This window comes from Jaculus jaculus, chromosome 2 (genome assembly GCF_020740685.1).
Source record: "Jaculus jaculus isolate mJacJac1 chromosome 2, mJacJac1.mat.Y.cur, whole genome shotgun sequence".
NCBI classification, from domain to species: Eukaryota; Metazoa; Chordata; class Mammalia; order Rodentia; family Dipodidae; genus Jaculus; species Jaculus jaculus.
In genome coordinates, this window is record NC_059103.1 from 129,802,408 (window position 1) to 129,826,807 (window position 24,400).

General features: G+C 38.7%; 1 protein-coding gene across 1 annotated transcript in view; it reads left to right on the forward strand.

Moving 5' to 3' along the window:
* Positions 1-23,659, forward strand: part of LOC123458692 — a 134,621-nt gene extending 110,962 nt beyond the window's left edge. The window contains 1 exon segment of the mRNA XM_045143541.1: positions 23,475-23,659. Within this exon segment, the coding sequence (XP_044999476.1) occupies positions 23,475-23,659 (185 nt within the window).
* The last annotated feature ends 741 nt before the right edge of the window (positions 23,660-24,400 follow it).

Here is a 24,400-nt window from a genome sequence, read left to right on the forward strand (position 1 = left end):
TACAAAACCACAAATAGTAAGACACTGTCATATAAACAGCACACTTGGAATCCATTACACCAACTAAAGAGAAACACCTCATTTATGAAGACTCAAAAGTTCAAGTTTTAGGCTGCTCCCTCTTTTCTTATACTTATCTGAACAAATTAGCAAATATTTGAAAATATATCAGAATGTTATGCTAGTAGTTTTGTTCACAGTTGCAAATCTCATCATCAATAGACAACAACTTTGTACAAATTCCTCAGCAAGAATGTCCAAGAGGGGCTGGAGAGATGGCTTAGCGGTTAAGCGCTTGCCTGTGAAGCCTAAGGACCCCGGTTCGAGGCTCGGTTCCCCAGGACCCACTTTAGCCAGATGCACAAGGGGGCGCATGCGTCTGGAGTTCGTTTGCAGAGGCTGGAAGCCCTGGCGCGCCCATTCTCTCTCTCTCCCTCTATCTGTCTTTCTCTCTGTGTCTGTCGCTCTCAAATAAATAAATAAAGAAATTTAAAAAAAAAAAGAATGTCCAGGAGAACGTGAGGTATTAGAAATCCCAGAGCCACAGTGTTGGACTCTACCTGTAAAGAAACAACCAGTTGGTAGTTTGTGGTCAGTATAGCTCTCACTGCTGCACTTCAGACCATTATTAATAACCTACTGACTCTGGCCTGATACTCCCCATTGTACTTTCAAAGTCTCCTCCAGAGTCAGAGTCAAGCTAACATTTCCTCCCAGCCAGTCACAATAAGAGGTCAGGACATCAATTTTCAGCCAGGGTGAAGGTATAAGGACTGTTTTAGGGTGGTGTTGCCAAGTCTAATTCAAAGAAGAATCTGGGGCATTTGCCTAAGGTAGGCCATGAAATTGTATGTAAAGATACTGAATAGAGAAAAGTGCTTCCAGAGTGAGTGAAAATATTTGTCACTCTTCAGATCCAAACACTCTGTTATCAATCTTAAGAACCAAAAAGTGGACAGAACACTTGGTTTGCCTTGGATACCAAGCAACTTGAGAACAGAGGTTATACAGGGCATACTAGCGTGTCCCTACAATGATGCGTTTGCTGAATGAAGACCAGCATACTAAAACTGGTTGTCACATAGTCGCTGTACATAGGGTGGTCATCATGTAGAAATGGATGTTCTCCCATCAAGCTATGTGTATCAGGTCAAAATGAAGTCGTTCTTTATCTGAGAGGCTGACAGACTCACTAGCTTCACTTGTTCCCACCCAAGCTCAAGTTTGCTAAGTAAAAGCCCTGTCAAAGCCATGAGAAAACAGCAACAACAAAGAGATGGGAGGATGTTATATAGGATTCAAGTGGAAGCCTCCTTACACAAGTTGGAGATCAGGTCATTATCCCTTGAATCTGAGCCCACAAGCTTGTTTCAATTTCTGGTTTCCCAGCTGATAGACCTGTATTGGAAGGTTTTGGAACCTTTAGGAAGTGGGACCTCACTAATTGGAGTAAGCAGTGGTGGTGGACTTTTGAAAGTTATACCCAGTCTGTGGTTATGGTTGTGCCTTTGCTTCCTGTCCACCATGATGTCAGCAACTCTACCACTTGCTTGTACTACTGTGGCTGAACTACTCCAGCTCACCTATCACATAACAATGTACTGGAACCTGAAATCATGAGCAAAATAAATCTTGCCTACTTTAAGTTAATATATCTGGCACTGTCCTTACACTGCTGTGAAAATTGCTAACTGACTGGAAGGCATGAATTGTGGTGTGAAGTTGTGGGATAGATCAGACAATACACAGGCATCTGCCACCAGTGGATGGGAAATGGGCAAATTTCTTAATCCTTTGCAGTTTCTGTTTCCTTTTTCATAAAGAGCTTAGACACCATCCAAGTGTTGCTGAAGCATTCAACAGTTTGTGTGAGCATTAAGGGATATCTATGTGAATTGTGCTAAATTATAGTGTTGTGTGTGTGTGACAATCACTGTGTAAGTGTTCATCATCATAAGTAAGACATTATTAGGACTAATATATTTGATACTAGAATCAGAGGTAATTGAAGTTGCTACCAGGAAAGTCAGAACAAGTGACACAGAAAGAAGATGGGAAGCTCCAAGTTCAAAAGTGAGATGAAGGGCTGGAGACATGGCTTTGCACTTAAGGTGCTTGTCTGCAAAGGCAATGGACCTCAGTTCGATTCCCCAATGCCTACCTAAGCCAGATGCACAAGGTGGTACATGCATCAGGAGTTCTTTTGCAGTGGCTGGAAGCCCTAGCTCACCCATTCTCTCTCTCTCTTTCTCCCTTTCTCTCTCTCTTTCTCTTTCTCTTTCTCTCCCTCTTTTCCTCTCTCGACTAACTAATAAATAATATAAAATATGTATTTAAATTAGATGAAATCAGTGTTTGGGAAGATAAAAGATGACATTCTATGTATTAGATGATCTACAAGGCTGATTTGATAGTTTGCATGAGATTTGTTACCTGATGAAAAATTTAATAAATGCACTACCCTAAAAATCATACCATGAAGTTTGACAAAAAGATTGTCATGGTCATACATCTTAAATAATATCATGTAACCTTGTCTAACTAAATTTTTCCCCCATTTTCCAGAAAAATAGGCATTTCTAATCTAATGCACTGCACCAATATATTTGAAGACTTTTCTTAAAAGAAAATCATTCACTAATGACAAACCCTGTCTTTTAATGCCATTTCAACAAATAATTACTTTTAACATAGCAAATGGGAAATAAACTGTTGTTTAAAGTACCATAATTTAATTGTCATTGTTTGAACTCTGGGTTTGGTCTTAAGAGTAAATTAAGATGATTCATTTTTCCTTAAAGACTACTAACTACTAGAAAATGAAAGTTACCAAATTAATTCTACATTTAAAATTATTTATAAGATTTCAATTAAGCAAAGTACCTATCCTATGAACTTTAAATATTATTGTTTCTTAGCTGTCTCCTCATAATAGTTTTCTATAGTTTCTCCTCATGAGAAAAGAAATGAAAGTTAAAGAAAGGAAGCTTGGTTTGGCCTCATGGTTTAGATTACAGCCCATCATAGTAGCAAAGGTATGGTGGCAGAAGTGTGTAGGAATGGTGTGTTATATCTTATTGGATCAGAAAGTGGAGAGACCTCAGAAACAAATCAGATATCCTCCTTGAAGCCATGAGCACCCCACTTTGGCTAGCTAAATTGATCCCAAAGATTCATCAGTTTCTCAAAACAGTACTACCCAGCTGGGCACTGGTGTTCAGACATACAAGGTTGTTGGGGATATTTCATATTCACTATAACACTCATTGCTTGTCTTGCTGTGTTTCACATTCATCTTATTCTATGACATTTTTCTATAAAACAAATTGTACTCTTATATTTGTTATAAATCCTCCATTATTTATATATATGAATATGTTGATTCTGTATGTCCCTTGGAATTTGAAATTAATAAATACCTTATTGCTTTGTCTATATTATTCTGAATTTTTAACTACTTGTAATTTCAGAAGATTTTAGTAATCCCATTGTTTCATAGATAAAAGCACATTTCTTATTAGTTTATAGTAAAAGTTTGTTTTCTTATTAAATATTTTCCATATTAATTGTTCTCAACTGAATGCTTAATAGTATGTTTAAACTAACAACAAAGAATTTAGTAAATATGTACTAGAGACTTTTTTGTAGGGAAGATTTTTGAAAGAAGCCTAGGCTGACCTGGTCACTCTGTTGTACCAGGCCTGGCCTCAAACTCACAGCAATCCTCCGACCTATGTTCCCAAGTGCTGGGATTAAAGGCATTATATTAAAGTGCCACTACACTTTGCTTTTTAATAGAGACTTTTTACCCTTAGCCCACATCAAGTTTTTACTAAGGAATTTATTTTATTAAACTTCAAAACTATAAGTATCTATCATGTCAACAGGTAAAGTTTTTTTGACACATTTGCTAGTGCATATTCAATGATCTCATATTCAGTCAATACTTGGTACAAAAATAAGTGAAAATATTCTGAAAGCAACTGACAATGTATCTTTTGATCACAGTGATAAACACTGAACAAAAGAAGCTTTTCCAGTTTCTCAAACTTTAAAGCCTAGGTCACAAGGAAGTTGGGCAGCCCCAAATGGATTTAACCACAAATATTTGGTGAATTAAAACAGAGCTCAGAAAACAACTAAGAATTCAGCATTGGCCCAGAGACTCCACTGAGGTTTTTATAATAAAGGAGGTCTTTCAGGTACTTGTAAAATTAGGACCATGAAGAATAGTGATTCATTCTGTACGGTCCTTTATAATAAGTGTTCAATCAAAATTGTAAAAGCATTTTTAATCTAGTACATTGATGTGGATACAATCCTTCCAAAGAAATGTCTTAAACCAAATTTTATACTGCTTTTATGATTTACCCACAATATATGTTTCATGTCTCTATGACTGTGAAGAGGAATCACAGATTGCTTATGCAGGTTCACATTTTCAACAAGACTTCCAGCTACAATAATCATTTTAATCTATTACCGGTAATCAGTGTCGACTATATGAATGAAATTAAGAAAAAATTTAGAAGTGATGCTTTAGGTATCAGACACATATTTTCATAATATCAATCATCAAGAATTTAGTGTCTTCCAACATCTTTAATATGGACTGAGGCATTTGGGGAGATGATTGAAAGCAGAGTTAGGGGAGCATTCTTCCTTCCATGTCAACTTTTCCCAACAGAACACCAGTTGATGAGAAGACAGTGCATGATGCTAGCTTTGAGGATAAACACTTTCATGCTACTAAATATAATATGTAAAACAAGTCCAAGCCAAAAAAACGAGGCAAAATTATCCTAACTGGCTTTAAAACACAATAAAAGGCAATGTTACTTGTTGAGTGCCTGTTATGACTTAGACTAACATGTATATACATATTCTAATACATAAAATATAATATAAATGTCTTTCTTTACATTTTCAATTTTTATAATTAAAATTAAAAATTTATAAAAAATTTACAAAACCCCACTCATCAGCCTTCTCCATCGTATTCCAATGAAACCCCTCTTCTTTTCTGGTATTCTCTCTTCTATTTTTATATCTTCTTTCCCCCCTCATTTGTTATTTGTTACAACCTCTTGATGGGCCTAAGATTATGCTGGTCTTGTGCAGGTGACAACAGCTGCTGAAAGGTCCTGAATCAACTACTTTTTGTCTGTAAGCCAACATCCCAAAGCACTCCTCCCCATCCTATGGCTCTTACATCCTTTCTACCACCTTTTCTGTTATTGTTCCTGTGCCTGGAGAGATAAATATAAATTTCTATATTCTTATGAAACTGTAACCTGTGACAAAAATGCAACCAAAATTTCCATAGAACTTTATTTTTTTATTGCTATGGTAGAAAAAGTAAACTAATAAATAAGCTTGAAATATATCCCAAATATCATTTCTATATGTAATCAATCTTGAAATTGAGATCTTTAAATTTTATTTTTGAGCTGAATAGTCCGAATCCCTTCTTCATTTTACACTACACTCATTAGATCTGCATAAGGTCTTTAGCAAATGTGGCAAGGAGGTACACGCATATTGGACAGTATTAGTGTTTAGCACTTGGCCCATATGTCTTTTATAAGTCTTGTCTAATTTAGTCCTCACAACTCTCAGATAGGCCCACCAACAACCTACATTACTGATGGGAATAATTTTTCAAGGTCCCTCAGCTTGTAAGGCACAGAATTAGGTTATGACCCAGCAAGTTTACTTCAAAATATCTGCTACTAGGCTAACATCAAAAATGTGAGTTGGGGCTGCTATGTCAGGAAAACTGGTAAGTATGTTATATATGATTAGAGACAAGAGAAAGCCAGGAGTACCTGAGTTCCTCAAAGAGATACAACTAGTTGTGATCATCTCACAAGAAATCCAGCCAGTGGCAGGAAGGAGAACTAACACTAGCTCTGATCAGATGACAATTCAGCTTCAAAGAAGCCAGTTGAATACAACACCAGGATTCCTAGAACTTCTTCCTATACCTGATACTGTAAGTGGACCCTGATAATCTCAATATTTCTGGGAAAGGCAGCATAACAAAAGTGCATTGTTTTGAGACATAGTAATTTGGGCTGTGTACCATCTGGGGCCAGTCTCATAAGCATTTTTTTTTGTTTTCAAAAATTTATATTAACAACTTCCATGATTATAAAAAATATCCCATGGTAGTGCCCTCCCTCCCCCCACTATCCCCTTTGAAACCCCATTCTCTATCATATCCCCTCCCCATCTCAATCAGTCTCTCTTTTATTTTGATGTCAAGATCTTTTCCTCCTATTATGATGGTCTTGTGTAGGTAGTGTTAGGCACTGTGAGGTCATGGATATCCAGGCCATTTTGTATCTGGGGGAGCACATTGTAAGGAGATCTACCTTTCATTTGGCTCTTACATTCTTTCCACCACCTCTTCCCCAGTGGACCCTGAGCCTTGGAAAGTGTGATAGAGATATTACAGTGCTGAGCACTCCTGTCACTTTTTTTTCTAGCACCAATCTCATAAACATTTTGAGCCTCAGCGATTTTAAGATCTGAAACTAGCTATCAAAATAGACTTTCCAGTTGTTTTCTTGCTTGTGTGCACTTGAGATGAAGTCTCAGCCCAGGTTGGTCTCAAAGTCACAATCCTTCCTCAGGGTCTCAAGTGTTGGGATTACAGGCATATGTCACAATGCCAAGATTCAAACAATATTCCAAAAATTATGATAGTGTACATTAAATTATATAAAGCCTTTAATATAGTCTCCATTGTGGTAGGCATTGAGTATTATCTTAGATATAGTTCTTTGGGAAAGTTTGAGCTTTAAATGGACAAACACGGAGTTAAATTTGAACTCAGCTACTTTGTTCTAAATCTATAAACTAAAACCATATTCTATACTTGATTCCAGGTATATATTCACATGTACACATATATGTATTTCTATATGCTTGACTGTAACTACATATGGAATTTTTTCATGTCTAAATATCTGAGAAATCAGAGAATAACAAATACAACACAGACACAACAAACCCAAATTATTTATATTCACTCATTCAACATTCAACCATTTAAGCATTTACATGCAACCATCAAGAACCAAAGGTTCCTGAACCTTTCATAAAATATTATAAAACCTGAATGATTCCGACAAACTTTAGCAACATTAAAGACAACTTTTTGTAGTGTTGTGTGAGTTGTGTTGTGTTGTATTCTCTGCCCCATAAACTAAAGAAATTATCAATATATGTAAAGATTAATACATAAAATTAGCGTATGTGTATTGTAATGGAAAGTAAAATATAATGCTTCTGATTTTTGTTTGGACCTGTAACGTGGAAGCTTGAAAGTTCCTTGAAAGTCAAAATTCCTATCCTGATAACACAAGCTGAAAATCAATAGCCCTTCTCAAACCTATCAGATAATTGAGGTACTAGGGGAAAATACCATCCTACAATGGAGAAAAGGAATAGCTACCAGAACAACCCCCAGAGTAGCTACCTTCTTAGGCAAGTGCTTTTCCTCCTGCAGTCTCCTCAGATCTCACAGCAAAGGCTTGAGAAGGATCTTCTGCTGTGGGTCTGGAAAAGGGAGGGGAAGTATTCAAATAAAAATCATCCAGCAAGTGTCTGGAGGACTAGACAATAGGATGGGTGGGGAGGGAGGGGATAGGGGGAGGGGTGGGAGACATAAGTCTAGATCCAAATGGCAATGGTACCATAAAATTCTACATCCTGAAAGGCAGACCAAATGGTTGAATCTTCAGTAGGCCCTTGAGGAAACACCTGAGCCACAAAACAAAGGAGAGGGTATGATGAAGACTAACCTTACTTTTCTACAGATTCTCTCCCTCCCTCTTTCCCTCTCTCTCTCTCTTTCTCTCTCTCTCTGTCACTCTTCTCTCTAACTCTTTTATATTAGTCATCTTTTTCTTCCTTTTCTTAGTGGGCACTGACCTGTAACTCCCAGTATCAGCATATGGCTTACATCCACAATGAGCTTTTGATCAGAGAGACCTACAAGGTTTCCTAAAAGACAGACTGATTTCTGCCAGAGTACTTGATGACCCACCAAAGGTTAGTGGTAAGACCCTACTGCTGAAGACACCATATGCAGTTGACACTAAAATGGAATGGCATGGCTGGAAGCTGGAAGAGAGTCAGTCTCCAGATAGTCAGCACGTCTACTGCCAGAAGGTGCTACATGGGCGACTGGGAGAAAATGACCAATATCTGTCTAAGCAATTCATGGTCTAACCTACTTAGAGGCAAATAACTTGTCATGATGCTCACACAAGTACAACAGTGGCACACGGCCATGATGGGAAACCAATTGCTCTTGATGTGGCTAACTGATCCCCTCAGTGGTACGGGACCCATAGCTGGAGCTGGGAAACAAATCAGAAGCAGATCCAAGCCTGAGCTCACTATCCATTATCAAGCAACCACCAAACATAGGCTATAAGCAGGCCTACATCTATTAAATTCTCTATAAAACAAAATAAGGATTATCCCATTTGTCTGGTGCTAACATTACTCTCCCCTGGAGAATCTGCTTCTCTTTTTCAGATAGACGCAGATCATAAGGAGAGAACCACCCCATCATACCTCAAAAGGGCCCCAGCTAAAACTAAGAACAATGTGCAAAACAAGCAAGGGTGCTGTTCTCTTGGTGAAATAAGTACCAGCACAAGGGTGAAGGAGATCAACACAGAGAAAAATCAACTCCTACCATATCAAAGATCCAGAGACCCAGAGGCCCCCAACACCTCATCACTGAAACAGACCAAAAATGAACCCAAAATGGCTCAGGGAAATTTTGTGTAAGAGTGGGCAGAAAGAATGTCAGAGCCACATGTTGGGTCATGATATGCAGAGACAATTCTCCTATCCATAACTGTGGGCTAACTCCACAATGCATGACCCATATACATCAACAAAGAGGGGCCAGGGGGAAAGGGTAGTACATGGATGAGCCTAACAATGGTACCAATTTGACTGTATTCACAGAGTACAAAACTATTTAATAAATCAATCAATAAATAAATCACCTAGAAACTGTTCCCTAGCAAAAGCCTCATCCAGGAATGATTTTTAACAGAGCTTTATGATATTTTGCCACTTAACCTTTCTGTAAGAGGAGGGAGATTCTGTTTCTGGACAATGAACCTTAATGTTACTAAGATCCCATCAATTAGGGTGCAGTAAAGGCCTTCCTCCCACCCAGGGTCCATTAGTCTTCCTGCCTCACTAGAGGGCAAAACAAAGCAGCCTTCAAGGATCTCAAGGACAGGAACTGATTATTCCTCAACCAAAGAACTATGAAGAGCTGAGTGAAGTAGAATTAGGGTAAATATTTGTCAACCTCAATTTTTAGACACAGGAAAACCTAACTAGAGGTTACTAGAATGTTTCCTTCCCTCGTGTCTTTTCACCACATCCACAGGGCCCCCAAATAACCAATAGATGAGAGGTAAAAACCCATACTACATAGAAGAAGTATACTGAGGGGAGGCCAGAGCCAAGAGTGGCAAAAACTAGGACAGTAAAGAAATTTGAAGTTTCCAATCCCTGGAACAACACCAAATGTTAACATTAGCACTGTTTATTTCCTACCTTGATTGACATCCATATACATTGGAAAGGCTGAAATAACTCTGTTACTATTACCTAGTACAGCTTGAACACCTTCAACCAAAAATTACTAGATATATCACTAGACAGATAAACAGAACAGCATAATGCCCAAATATGTTACAGATGTTTGAATTGACAGACTGCAAACTTAAAGAAATCCTGATTAATATATCCAAGGATCAAGTTGAAAAAAATGTAGCTAAATGCCAGAATGAATAGGTATGTGAGTAGAGGGGTAAAATCTCAAAGAAGAATCAAAAGAAATACAAAGAGAAAAGCTCAATAATAGAAAAAAATATATTTAATGGGCTTATAAATGGATTCAACCCAGCCAAAGAAAGAACCACTGAGCTTGAGCACAAATTATTAAAACTATCACATTCACATATAACGTGGCTGTTTTGTATGGAATAATCAATATAGAAGATTCAACAAGAAAACTTCTGTAAGTGCTAGTAGTTGCGGTAAGACTATAGGATTCAAAGATGCATGGTACACCAGCAGTGAGCAATTCAAGTGTGAAATAAAAAGTGCAACACCATTTGCATCGATATACCAAAAGAAGACAACTAAACACACAAATCTAATCCTCTTTGGAAAATATGGCAAAATTGTTGAAGGAAATAGTATATTTATGTAAGTAGAAGGAGATTCCATGTTTGAAGAACAAAATCTAATATTTCCAAGAATGTTAATAGCCAGCAATCACATGCCTATGCATTTATCCAACTGATTTGAAAGCTTGCACCTACACAAAAACCTGCACATGGATGTATGTGGCAGCTGTGTTCATAATCATCACAAGCTGGATGGGGTTACGATATTTTGCAGTAGGTCAATGTATAAAGAAGCTATAACCCATACTGTTGTGTGAAATTTTCCAGGGGGCAATGTGAACAAATGCCTATTTACCAATGGATGACAAGGTAAGGACTCCAACCAAGTTGGGATTGGTGGACCAGTGAGTTTATTGGGCTTGCTTATAGGAACATAGGGAAGGGTTTGTTATTAGGAGTTTGGGTTATCCAAAACAGCAATATCACTGAAAAGTCTCACATCTGCATTGACAATGAATGTTGTAGGTAAGCAGACATCAGGATTAGAGGCCATTAAAGGAAGGACCCTACCTCCTATTTCCCTGTTAAATTAATGAAGAGACACTTCCCCCTGATCAGAGGAACAAAGTTATCTGGTTCTGAGAGACTTTTAATCACTCTCTGGGTCAAGAGACCACCCTTCACCTGCAGATATGCTAAATAATGAAATAATGCACTATATCCTCCACCACCAAAGCCCCTGATTGGTCCAATTTCTCACAGACTCTCACTAGAGAACCTGCCTGCTTTACTGAGTTCTAATTCAAACATGTAACTTTTTTTCCTTTTTTCCTTCCTTTGTCTTCCTTGGATGCCAGTAGAAATCTTTTTTTGAATTTATATTTTTTATTGACAACTTTATACTTACAGACAATAAACCATGATATTTCCCTCCACTCCCTGATTGTCCCTTTCACAACTCTGCTCTCCATCATATGCCCTCCCTCTCGCCATTAGTCTCTCTTTTAATTTGATATCATCATCTTTTGCTCCTATTGTAAGGATCTTGTGTAGGCATTGCTAGGGCCTGTGAGGTCATGAATAGGCCAATTTCTGTCTGGACAGTTGCACTATAAGGAGTTGGCTCATGCATTCTTTCAGCCACCTCTTTTGCAATGGACTCTGAGCCTTGGAGGGTATGAGATGTTTCAGTGCTGGACACTCCTACATCCCTTCTTCTCAGCACTATGTTGCCTTTTGGGTCATCCCAGTGGTCATCACCATCTGAAAAGAGAAGCTTCTCTAACCTTAAGTGAGAGTAGCATTAATATATGAATATGAACATTAAGTATAGTGCCTTCCAGGCAGTTTGGCAAGAATAATAAATACGTTATTTCCAGATAACAGCAGGCTTCATACCCTTAAGGCTCATTACCTCCCCTGCCATAGGCTTTTGATTAGGTTTTCAGTATCAGTATTCCTTCCCATAGAGCAGGCCTTCAGTCCAATTAGAGAGCAGTTGGTTTCCCTCAGAACAGACATGCCACTATTACACTCATTCTATCATTTGGCCTACCTGGCCAAACTTGAGGCTTCCAGTGTCCACTGTTTTCATCACTGATGACTTTTATCTCTCATAGGGCTACATACAGTGCAGATTTTCCAGCTTTTATTGGCTGGTCTACAAGGAGAATGTTTTCTGCTCAGCACCAACTTGATTTCTCAGTGACTTTGCCAGTCAGCATATGAAGTCTTCAGAAATAGAGTCTTACCATATATTTTTCAAAGGAAACCAGGGGTCTTGGCAATAGCCTGTAAGGTTTTGGAGGTAACAGTGACCTCCCTGGCTAATAACTCACTGAAAGGTATACCACGCCTTGATGCCAGTAGAAATCTTATGCTTATTCTGACACTTTAGGGCTTCTCTTTATATTCCCAGTGCCAAGCTCCACAACTCTTTCTTTGGGAGACCTTTTCTCTTTCTCAAGAGTGTTTTTCTATATTTACCCTAATAAAGACTACTTTTAGCCTCCATACCTCCATGTCTGCAATCCTTAATTTTTCTTTGGCTTGAGACACAAGTCTTCCCACTTGAATCTAGTCAATCTGGGCCGAGACAGGTCATATAAATCTCAAAATTATGTAACATGAGGACTTACCCAGTGCTACATGGATGGAGTTCCCTACCTCAATTACCTTTTCACCCTCTATAGGCTCCATAACCTTTTGAAACTACATAAAGCTGATCCAGAATTATTTATGTGCAGCTAGATGGGGGTTGCAAGAGGGAGTTGGTAGAATCTGAAGTAAAAGACTAATGGCTCTCCCATCTTCCCTTTCTATGAGGAAATGGCAATATGTCTGAGCTTGTTAAAGTTGTCTTGCAGGGGGGCTGGAAAGATGGTTTAGCAGTTAAGCACTTGCCTGTGAAGCCTAAGGACCCCGGTTCAAGGCTCGGTTCCCCAGGTCCCACGTTAGCCAGATGCACAAGGGGGCGCACGCGTCTGGAGTTCCTTTGCAGAGGCTGGAAGCCCTGGCGCGCCCATTCTCTCTCTCTCCCTCTGTCTTTCTTTCTGTGTCTGTTGCTCTCAAATAAATAAATAAAAAATTTTAAAAAAAAGTTATCTTGCAGGTAGTCATAGCTGCTCTGATTGAGAAATTCATGACTGTTATTCTCAGAGTATAGCATTCTACAACATGTTCATGCCATGGAATGTTGCTCACCAATAAAAATCACGAGCTAAACTTTACTCTCCATTGTAGAATCTGCTTGTCTTTTTCAAATAGATGCTGATCCTAAGGAGAGAACCACCCCATTATACCTCAAAAGGGCCCCAGCTGAAACTGAGAATAATTGGGGAAACATAAAAGAGTTATCTTTTCTTGGTGAACCAGGAGCCAGCACAAGGGTGAAGGAGATAGACACAGAGAACAATCAACCCCTACCAAACCAGATATCCAGAAACACAGAGGCTCCCAAGATCTCAACACTGAAGCAGATCTGAAATGAACCCAATGTGGCTCAGGGAAACTTGTGGAAGAGGGGGCATAAAGAATGTCAGAGCCATACCTTGGGTCTTGATACCCAAAACTGATGGCTAACTCCACAATGTACAACCCATATACTCCACCAAGGAGGATCCCTGTGGAGGGGGGAGGACAGGGAGGAGACTAACAATGGCACCAACCTGACTGTATTCACTGAGTAAAAATAAAGTAATAAATAAATAAATAAATCATGAGCTAGGCTGAAGAGATGGCTTAGCTGTTAAAGCACTTGCCTGCAAAGTACAAGAATCCATACTTGACTCTCCATATCCCTCACACATAAGCCAAATGCATAAAGGTAGGGCAAGCACAGTGTCTGGATTTGATTTCAGTGGCTGAGGCCTTGGCGTGCCAATTCTCTCTTTCAATAAAAAATTTAAAAATTAAAAATCATGAGCTATTGAGCAAGAGAAAAGCATGGACGAATCTTGAACACATACTTTAAAAGGAAGAAGCTGGCATTTACAAGATATATACTCTGTGATTCCAATTATATGATATTCTAAGAATGGGAAAACTAATGCCAAATCAATAGTGTCCAGGAGTTCACAGTGATGGTTAGAATACAGTTTTTATTTTATTTTATTTATTTATTTGAGCGAGAGAGAGAGAATATGGGCATACCAGGGTTCCCAGCCACTACAAAGGAACTTCAGATGCATGTGCCACCTTATGCATCTGTCTTATGAAGTTACTAAGGAATTGAATTTGTGTCCTTAGGCTTCATAGGCAAGTGCATTAACCACTAAACCATATCTCCAGCCCCACAAAAGATTTATTAATGCAGGAAACTATTTCTATAATATAATAATACTGGAAACAGAACACTATGAATTAAGAAAAATAGGTCTTTGTGATACTGATAAAGATAAGGAGCAAAGTAGTCCATATTCCTGGTAGGTAGTTAGCTAGGGACTCACCTACAGAAGCATGGATGCTACCTTGCCTATCCCGGCAGCATTAGGACCTGCATCTGATCCAGTCCCATCCAAGATGGTGGCAAACAACCATTGCTCAGCAGCAGCTTCCATCTTCTTTCTCAGCTTAGCACACCTGTGGGCTGCCCTTTCCTGAGTCAGCCTCTTGAGCTTACCAACCAATCAAGTCCCTCCTATATAAACACCTGAGTCTAATAATTAGGCTCATTCTAAATGGATGTTTGACTCATATAAATTGGCTTAAGCCATGTGTGTGAGCTCTCTAAGCCTTTTGCTCCCCTTGGTTGCTGTTGCAGTCAGGTTTGCATTGCTGATAGAAATCACCCAGCCAAGAACAGCTTATGGGAAAAAAGTTTATTTTGGTTTACTGGCTGGAGAGGGAAGCTCTAGGATGGCAGGGAAAATGATGGCAGAGGGTGGACATCACTCCCTGGACAACATCAGGTGGACCATAGCAACAGGAGAGTGTGTCAAACACTGGCATGGGGAAACAGGCTATAACACTCATAAGCCCACCCACAATAATACACTGCCTCCAGGAGGCATAAATCCCCAAATCTCTATCAGCTGGGAACCTAACATTCAGTACACCTAAGCATATGGGGGACACCTGAATCAAACCACCACAGTCTCCTTGGCTCTCTTGGTATATCTTGGCTCTTGGCCCCTTCTGTAAGCTCTTGGCTCCTCTGACCCTCTGGCTTGACTCCCTATGTAAGGATGGATCTTCTCCATGCTAGAAAGGGGGTATTTCTTTTTGTCCAGGAACTTTTCTGCTTTGCTTTGGGTGCTTTCTTACTTTGTTATGTGTGTGATCTCTCCTTAAGCTCTTAACTCTTTACTGTCTATTCATCCTTTCTGACCCCCTGTACAAGGGGCATATTTTGGCTTGGGATCTTCTGCTTTGCTTTCCAGTTGTGTGTGCTTAGACCTTTCTCAGTGTGAGAAAGGTTTTCTCCTTCTCTGGAAAGGAAGAAATTTTCTTTTTGCATGGTCTTTCTTGCTAGCCTTTACTCTGGATCCTAACTCTCCCTAAAATAAATCTCATAATTCATAATATATCCTCCTGTGAGTCTGAATGTTTTAATTCTTTCATGTCTTGGACAAAGACCCAAAGTTGAGATTCACTGGACTGGAGTCTCCTGCACCTTTATGAAGATCTAATGCCCCCTCTCCGGGACTACAGTCCCACGTCAATACAAACAGTAAACTTAAATAAGCATGAGCTTTACAAAGTTACTTAGGAGGTTGGGGTTCTGGAAGAAATGCATGACATGGTAGAACAATCTAAGTGTATCACTCATGATTTTCTACTTTGTGTGTGTGTATGTGTGAGTGGTATGCATGCACAGTCAGATGTATATAAATGCACATATGTGTGTTTATGCATGTGCCTTTGTATTTAAGACAACAAAAAAAGAAGGAGGAAAGATGTTACAGCAGAAACACCTGTAAACAGTAGCTCAACAAGGTGATCAAGGTCAATAGCAATACGATGTCATGTTCATAACACCCATCCTTGATGTGATAGGAAAACATTACATTCTATTATAATCTTTCCATAAAGCCACTGGAGAAACTATCTTGTGATAAATTCCAACAGAACAACACTCAGAACTCCTCAGAGTTTTGAGACATCAAATATCAGGAAAGAGTGAAAAGTGGTCATGGCCAGGAGAAAAGAAATGACAACTAAATTCAGTGTAATGTCCTGAGTGGGGTCTTGGAAGGGAAAATGATAATTATGGAAATGTAAAAAATATGAAATTTAGTTAATAAAAATATATTACTTAGTCCATTAGATGTGACAGATATACCATAGTAATAACAATGGCTGTCTATCATTACTTAAATGTTTTTCTGTATATATAATATTGTTCTAAAATAAAATGTTTTGTAAGTAAAATTTTCCCCACCCACCCCTCATGGGTAGCTATCATCATCTTTCCTCCAAGGCATAATCCTCTAACTATTATTATTAGTAGTACTTTATTTATTTGAGAGAAAGAGGAAGGGGGAGGAAAGGAGACAGAAAATAGAGAGCGAGAAAAAGAGATAGAGATAGAGATAGAGAATGAGTGTGTGAGGGCATCCTGTCACTACAAATGAACTCTAGACACATGTTCCACCATGTACATCAGGCTTACATGGGTTCTGAGGAATCGAAGCTGGGTTCTTATCCTTCACAGAAAAGCACCTCAACTACTAAGCCATGTCTAGCACTCTAATTATTTTTTTGATGATGCTTGTCAAACATTGTATTTAGGATTTATTCAGCAAAATGCTACCTCCAAAACACAATTATATTTAAAAAGCAGGTGATAGAGAAATTATAATGCTAATTAATTATATTCAATAATGTTTTCTTATTTTTGAAGCTTATTTATTTTTATTTTTATCTTATTCAGAGTCATAGTACCACTATGCATTCCAGACTAGCCTCAAACATAATCCTCTTGCCTCAGACTAGCCTCAAACATAATCCTCCTGCCTCAGCCTCCTGAATGCTAGGCTTACAGGTATGTATCACCATGCCTGACTTAATTCTAGATCATTAATCCTGTAACTGCAAAAGTAATCTTTAATATTTGTATTTGACAATTACTTTTATGTGTATAATTTTGACATATGACTCCACAAGTTGGGCACAACACATCCTCACATTATTCTCAAAGCTGTAGATATGAAAACAGGTATTCAATAGGAGATCCAGGTGTTGCTCAAGAGAATGTGGTCTATGCAACCCAGCATTGGAGCTATGGATCTTTTTGTTTCTTTATCTACCATCTTAATTCCTGTCTCACTCTGCTTGCACTCCGATACCCTCCACTTATAATATTTATAACTACCATCCTGGGAGTGGGGAGATGGCTCAGTGGGGAAAGTGCTGAGCAAGCATAAGGGCCTACATTCAAATTCCCAGCACACATAGAAAGGCCGCTGGGTGTGGGCAGTGCACATATGCAATTCCAGCAGTGAGGATGGCCAGGATCCCTAGGCCTTGCTGGATAGCTAATCCAGAAAAATCATTGAGCTTTCGGGTGAGTGCATGATCTTGTCTCAAAAACTAAGGTGAATAATGAATATTAAAGACATCCAGCCTCACACCTCCACATACACATGTACACATGTACATACACACCCACACACACATCATACTGAAGGAACTTCGTCACTAGAATACATTTAAATAGAAGGTTAAGAGCGAGAATGTGTGACAAAACTCAGCCACTGAAAAGTAACAAAGCTATTTCACTCATTATGTAGGTCTATAGCAACTCCTCCCTTTTGACAGGCTAGTAATGAAGGCGGTGTGTGTGTGTGTGTGTGTTAAGTAATGTGAAGAATACGTGGAAGTGCCAAAATCATCCAACACAGGGAGAATATGAAATTCAGACCTGAAGTTCTGACTGGTGGTTGCCATCTCTACTTTCACTGGGATTGGCAGAAATATCAAAAGTGACTTGTGCACTTTGTGGCTTTGTGTGAATACTGTGTTTTCTCATCACTGTTTCTGTCCAAAGTTGTAAAGACAGAGACTGGTCTTCATTTCAGAGTATCTTAAACTGTGCCAAATGACTTCAGCTGTGAATGGATACAATAAAGAAGAGCAATGATAAATAAATGATTACATTTCTGGGTGGTTGAAGTAGTCCCAGCTGCTGGTCTAATTCTATCTATACAGAAATCTGCTTTCAGCAAATTCATGCCGAATTGCTCAACTAGCTGGAATGAAAGAGATTTTATTGGAAAGCTTACAAAATGTGGTTCATAATAATTAGGTCAGAAGTATAACCTAGTAAATAAGGAGATAGATGACTTCTCTAAAGAATGAATATTGAACTCAAGAGGAATGAGGTGTTCATCAAAACTTGATATTAACTAATATTAGAAATTTACAGGTACTAGATTTGATCTTAAAAGATTATTTGAAACACCTTATTTCCATTAGCTATTTGTGGGATATATGTATTATAAAAACTTTAAAAGTTTTTTCTATCTACAAATAGCCATACTTCTTGGATATTATAATATACCAGTATTAATATGATCAATGTTGTCCTTAGATTTATGCAATCAGATTGAGTCCTGTGCATCAATTAGACCAATATTAGTGAGATGTCTGTGTCTTACATCATTGCCTGACAGAAGATAGATTAGAATTTTGTGAAATCTAGAAAGTCAACAAATATGTTCAACAGGTTAGACAAGATTAAAATGCTAACGCTTCAAGGAAGGAAGGATGGTTCAATACATCTATTTAAGTTTATCAATGAGTATACTGAGCACCAGCATTGCAACCAAACCCCAGCACTTGGATTTAGTCATTATGAGCCATAGTCCTAGAATGTTACTAGCCTCTTCAGTCACTAGTCCTGCTGTGGCTGGGTCAGTATGTTTCTCCCCATGTGAGTCCCTCCACACACCTCTGGTTCCACCTGCTGACACATCAACCAGTGCTTCTCAGAGCTTGGTTTATGGAACAACACAACTATCTGACAGCTCAATGCTAAAATACAAACCACTATGTGCAATTCCAGTCCTTCTAAATCCAAACCTTCAGGATATACCTTTAAAATGCCAACAGCTTATTATATTTGGCTTTTGCCTAATTGCACTCAATCAGTATTTATTCTTCTTGTCTGGTTACCAAAAGAACTCACCCAGAACTTATCAAAAGTACAAAATTCTGAGCCTGGTGTGGTGATGCATGCTTTTAATACCAGCACTTGGGAAGCTGAGGTAGAAGATGAATTCAAGGCTAGCCTGGGGCTACAGTGAGTTTCATGCCAGCCTGAGCCACTGTGAGACCATGCCTCAGAAATCCGAAAGAATCCACGTGTGGTGGAGCACGCCTTTAACCCCAGCACTCGGAAGGCAGAGGTAGGAGGATCACCGTGAGTTCAAGGCCAGCCTGAGACTACATAGTTAATTCCAGGTCAGCCTGGACTAGAGTGCGACCCTGCCTCAAAAATCAAAAACAAAAAAATATGAAAGAAAACAAAGTTCAAATTCCAAAAATGCTTAGAACTAGACAAATTCATATGCATGTCCACAAATGAATGCAGTTTTTTAAATAATGAAAACAAGATAATGGTCAATCTAGTTAAAAGTTATGTATCACTGTAAATATCCTGTTTTTAATTGCCCCATAGCTATATAAAGTATCACCATTGGGGAAAATCAGAAAAAAAATGCACAAAATATTTTATGTACATTCTTCCACTCTCACTGGGACAGACTGACTCAGCATATAAGAGTAATATAGCAAACATGTTTTGTGTATGTTTTTGTATGTTATTTTTTGTATTTGTACACGAATGTTTGTGTGTGCAAATAATCTTGTATAGATCTGTATTTTTGTGAGTATATTGCAAGAATCCTAGTGATTCTTCAAACTACATAAGAACTACCCAACATATGCCAGCTCTCACACAGCTCCTATTACAATCTTTCAAACAGAATTTACTCAATATTATAAAGTAAGGGCTCTGTTTAAAATCCTGCAAGAAATTTAATAAGTGCTTGCAGATCACAGGACTTATAACAATGATTTGTATTCTACAATCTAAATAATAGATTTCATTTGCAGGTGGATGGATATATGGGAAAAGAAATTGAGAGTAAAGAAGCAGTCTGGCTGAGAGGAAGAGTGTGTGGCTCTCAGACATGAGGACACAGGTTCAACACACACACACGCACACACACACACACACATGCACACACACATGCACACACACACATGCACACACACACACACACGCACATGCACACACACACATGCACACACACGCACGCACACACACACACACACACACACACACACACACACGTAAAAACTAAGCCAGGGGTCTCTTAAAATGGAGTAATATAGATGAAAATTGCACAGAGTATATCTTTTCACTGCTGGAATATGAGTTAAAAGCAAACATTTGTCCAGAGTCCAAATAAGACAACTCAAAAAACATAATAAACCCCTGCACAATTTATTAGACCACAGAGACATAATGGTGAACCAATGCCAGTACTTCATACATTCTAGGTACATTTTTTAATTAAGTAATGAAACAATAAGGCAATAGTGAGTACTTTTATCATAAATGACAAATTAAATTCTAGAATAAATTCAAGTCCATGAGACCAGCCCAACACAAAATTAATAGAAAGATTAAAGATATTTGAGTTTCTATGTGAAGTTGTCTATTCCAGTTATATTTTTCATTCATCTCAAGTCTAACCCACCTTTCATTGCAAATTCATTTCACAAAGGGCAGAGCATTTTGAATATGAAGATTATTAGGCATTGAACTAAAAATAATACAGCTGCTAAGTCCATCATTATTAGCTACAGAAATTCAAGGGCAATATACTTCAAATGATCATTTTCAGATTCATCAACTTATTCTTTCAAACTATTTGGAGAGTTGAGTAGAATTTCCATTTCCCAAGACCATTGCTGCTACCAAAAGCAGCAGCTACCACAGAAGGACAGTCCTGTGGCTGTACTCAGGGGTCAGCTGCTACATAAGGAACAGGATCAACCAAAAAGTTAAGATCCAGATCAGCAATGAAATGTCAGATGCACCCATGAATAGACTTTGCTATTTTCATTTGTGTTGAATAAGAGTGCTAACACCTCTTTTCCTAGGTATGTATTGGATCCAGAGCTTCCAAGAATATGGCCTGTGGACTGAATTTTTCATGGGCAGTCTCTAGCAAAGAGTGAAACTTCTCAAATCTTTGTTTTATACAATTCATTATCTCATACAAAGATCTAGCTCCAGTAGCATTTCTGTGAACTAGGGTAATATGCAATTCATACTTTACACATGACATTAAGCTAGATGATAGTTTTACATATAAATGTCTTCTCTCTCTAGCTATAGCTTGACACAAGGTCTCTCCCATCACAATACTTGGAATGTAGCAAACAAATTAATATTGACTATGTGAATACATTCCCACTCATGGTTGGATATTAGGATTAAATCTTGTTCTAGAACCAGGGAAATCATCATCTACTAAGAATAGCATGGGTAGTGTAATTTTATTTTGGCTTGGAGGATTGCTACTATTGTTGAAGTAAAGGTCTCGCTATGATCTCAGACTGGCATTGAACTCATGATTATCATACTGTTGTCACCCTCCATTCCAAGATCTGAATGACACACATACACCACCATGTCTCCTTGATTATATTTTTATAATGTACACATTGGTAACTATTTTATGTTTTTTTTATTTTCGCAAATTTTATTAACATTTTCCATAATTATAAAAAATATCCCATGGTAATACCTCCCCCCTCGCACTACTTTCCCCTTTGAAATTCCATTCTTCATCATATTACCTCCCCATCTCAATCATTGTACTTACATATATACAATACCAACCTCCTCCCTTCCTTTCTCTTCCCTTTATATCTCCTTTTTAACTTACTGGCCTCTGCTACTAAGTATTTTCCTTCTCATGCAGAAGCCCAATCATCTGTAGCTAGGATCCACATATGAGGTAGAACATGTGGCTCTTGGATTTCTGGGCCTGGGTTACCTCACTTAGTATAATCCTTTCCAGGTCCATCCATTTTTCTGTAAATTTCATAACTTCATTTTTCTTTACCGCTGAGTAGAACTCCATTGTATAACTGTGCCACATATTTATGTTTTTAATAACCCCTATTATATTACATTTATATACATGCATTTATCTATGCATATATATACTTATGTATTCTATATAATCTGTGCTATTATATAGTCATTTTAATTAGCAGCAGCTTGACCTTGTATATAGAAGTCAATAAATAATAGTTTTAACTCATAAACTAAAATAACAAGAACCAAAAGGAAGATCAAATTTTTCACTTGCTCACAATTCAACTTTTTGAATTTTTAAATACAGTAATCCTGTTTGGCCACAATTTCAATTACCTATGGTAAACTGTAGCCTCAAAATATTAATGTAAAAATAATGGAAATAATTCATAATTTTAAATTGAATGCCATTCTGAAGTTACTGATGAAACTGCACTTCAGACTCCTCCAAACATGAAGTACCTCTTTACTCAATGTATCCTCACGGCATATGCCAACTGCACATTACCCACTTAGTTCCTTCAGTTACTAGACTGTCCAACATGGAATTACAGTGAATATATTGTCACACCATGATGTAGCAGCCTCATTCTCTGTTATAATGCCTGTCATTCATTCCACTATGTGAGTATTGGCTCGTCTTACATCACCATAAGAAGTAGAGTAAAAATATCTAGATACATGAAAATATTATTATGCTGCATACATGGCTATGAAATGTTCTGCCACAATTACCATAGTTAATCTCTTACTGTGCCTAATTTATAAATTAATTTTCATTTTAGTTATGTATGATGGGAAACACACACACACACTGCAATGGTTAAGGTGTTATCAAATAGATAGGAAGTTATATGAGGAAGTTGCCCAAATGCCTATGGTTTCTACTTCTGTTACAATGACTTCTGTCCCCAAGCATGCACCTATGGCATTATGAGGTGTGTCCTAGATTAACTGACTGAGGAGGAGAGGAGTAGGGTATGGTTTACATATGGTTCTACAAATTATGCAGGCACCTTTCAGAAGTGGACAGCTACAGCATTACAGCCTCTTTCTGGGACAACTCTGAAGGACTGTGGTGAAGGGAAGTCTTCACAATGGGCAGAACTTTGGGCAGTGCACCAGACTGTGCATTTTGCTTGGAAGAAAAAATGGCCAGATTTGTACTTATACACTGATTCATGGGCTGTGGCCAATGGTTTGGCTGTATGGTCCAGGACTTGGAAGGAGCACAGTTGGAAAATTAGTGAGAAGGACATTTGGAGAAGGTGTATGTGGATAGAACTCTCTGAATGTGCAAAGGATATATAAATAGTTGTGTCCCATGTTAATTCTCATCAGAAGGTGACATCATCAGAGGATGACTTTAATAATGAAGTAGATAAGCTGACCTATTTTGTGGATAGTGGTCAACCTCTTTCCTCATCCACCCCTGTCATTGCCCAATGGCCCCATGATCAAAGTGGCCATGGTGGCAGAGATACAGGCTATGCATGGCCCAACAACATGGACTTCCACTAAATAAGGCTGGCCTGGCTATGGCTGCTGCTGAGTGTCAAATCTGCCAGCAGCAGAAACCAACTCTGAGCCCCTGATATGGTAGTGCTGTTCAGGGTAACTAGCCAGCAACTTGGTGGCAGGTTGACTACACTGGACCACTTCTACATGGAAAGGTAAGCATTTCATCCTTATTGGCATACACACTTATTCTGTGTATTCATTTGTTTTCCCTGCAGGTAGTGCATCTGCCAAAACTACCATTCATGGGCTTACAGAAGGCCTTATCCACTGTCATGGTATTCCACACAGAATTGCATATGAACAAGGAACTCACTTCACAGCCAAGGAATTCTTTCGTCTTACCATGTGGCCCCACCATCCTGAAGCAGCTGGCTTTATAGAATGGTGGAATGACCTTTGAAAGAAATAGTTACAGCACCAACTAGGTAGCAGTAGCTTGAAGGGCTGTGGAAGTGTCTCCAAGTGGCTTTATATGCTCTGAATCAGCATCCTATGCATGGTGCTGTTTCTCATGTAGCCTGGATTTACAGGTCCAGGAATCAAGGGGTAGAAATAGGAATGGTCCCACTTACCATCACCCCAAATGATCCATTAACCAAATTTTTGCTTCCTGTTCCCACAACCCTACATTCTGCTGGTCTAGAGGTTTTGGTGTCACAGTGGGGAGTGTTTTTGCCATGAGGCACAAAGAACATTTTGTTGACCTAGAAGCCAAGGTTTCTCCCTGACTACTTTGGGCTCCTGTTGCCCTCCAGTCAACAGGCTGAGAAAGGAGGTTCAGTATTAGCAGGGGTGGTTGATCAAGACTACCAGGGGAAAATTGGACTGCTCCTCCAAAATGGATGTAAGGAAGAGTATGTCTGGAGTGCAGGAGATTCTTTAGGGTATCTCTTAGTGTTACCCTGCCCTGTTATCAAAGTCAATGGACAACTGCAACATGCCATTGAGGTACTGTGACAAATGGCCCAGATCCTTCAGGAATGAAGGTGGGTCACCCCTCCGGGTAAAGAACCAAGACCTGATGAGGTTCTGGCAGAAGGTGGAGGGAATATAGAATGGGTAGTAGAAGAAGGTAGGTATAAATACCAGCTAAGACCACTTGACCAGTTACAAAACTGAGGACTATAATTGCTGTTTCTGT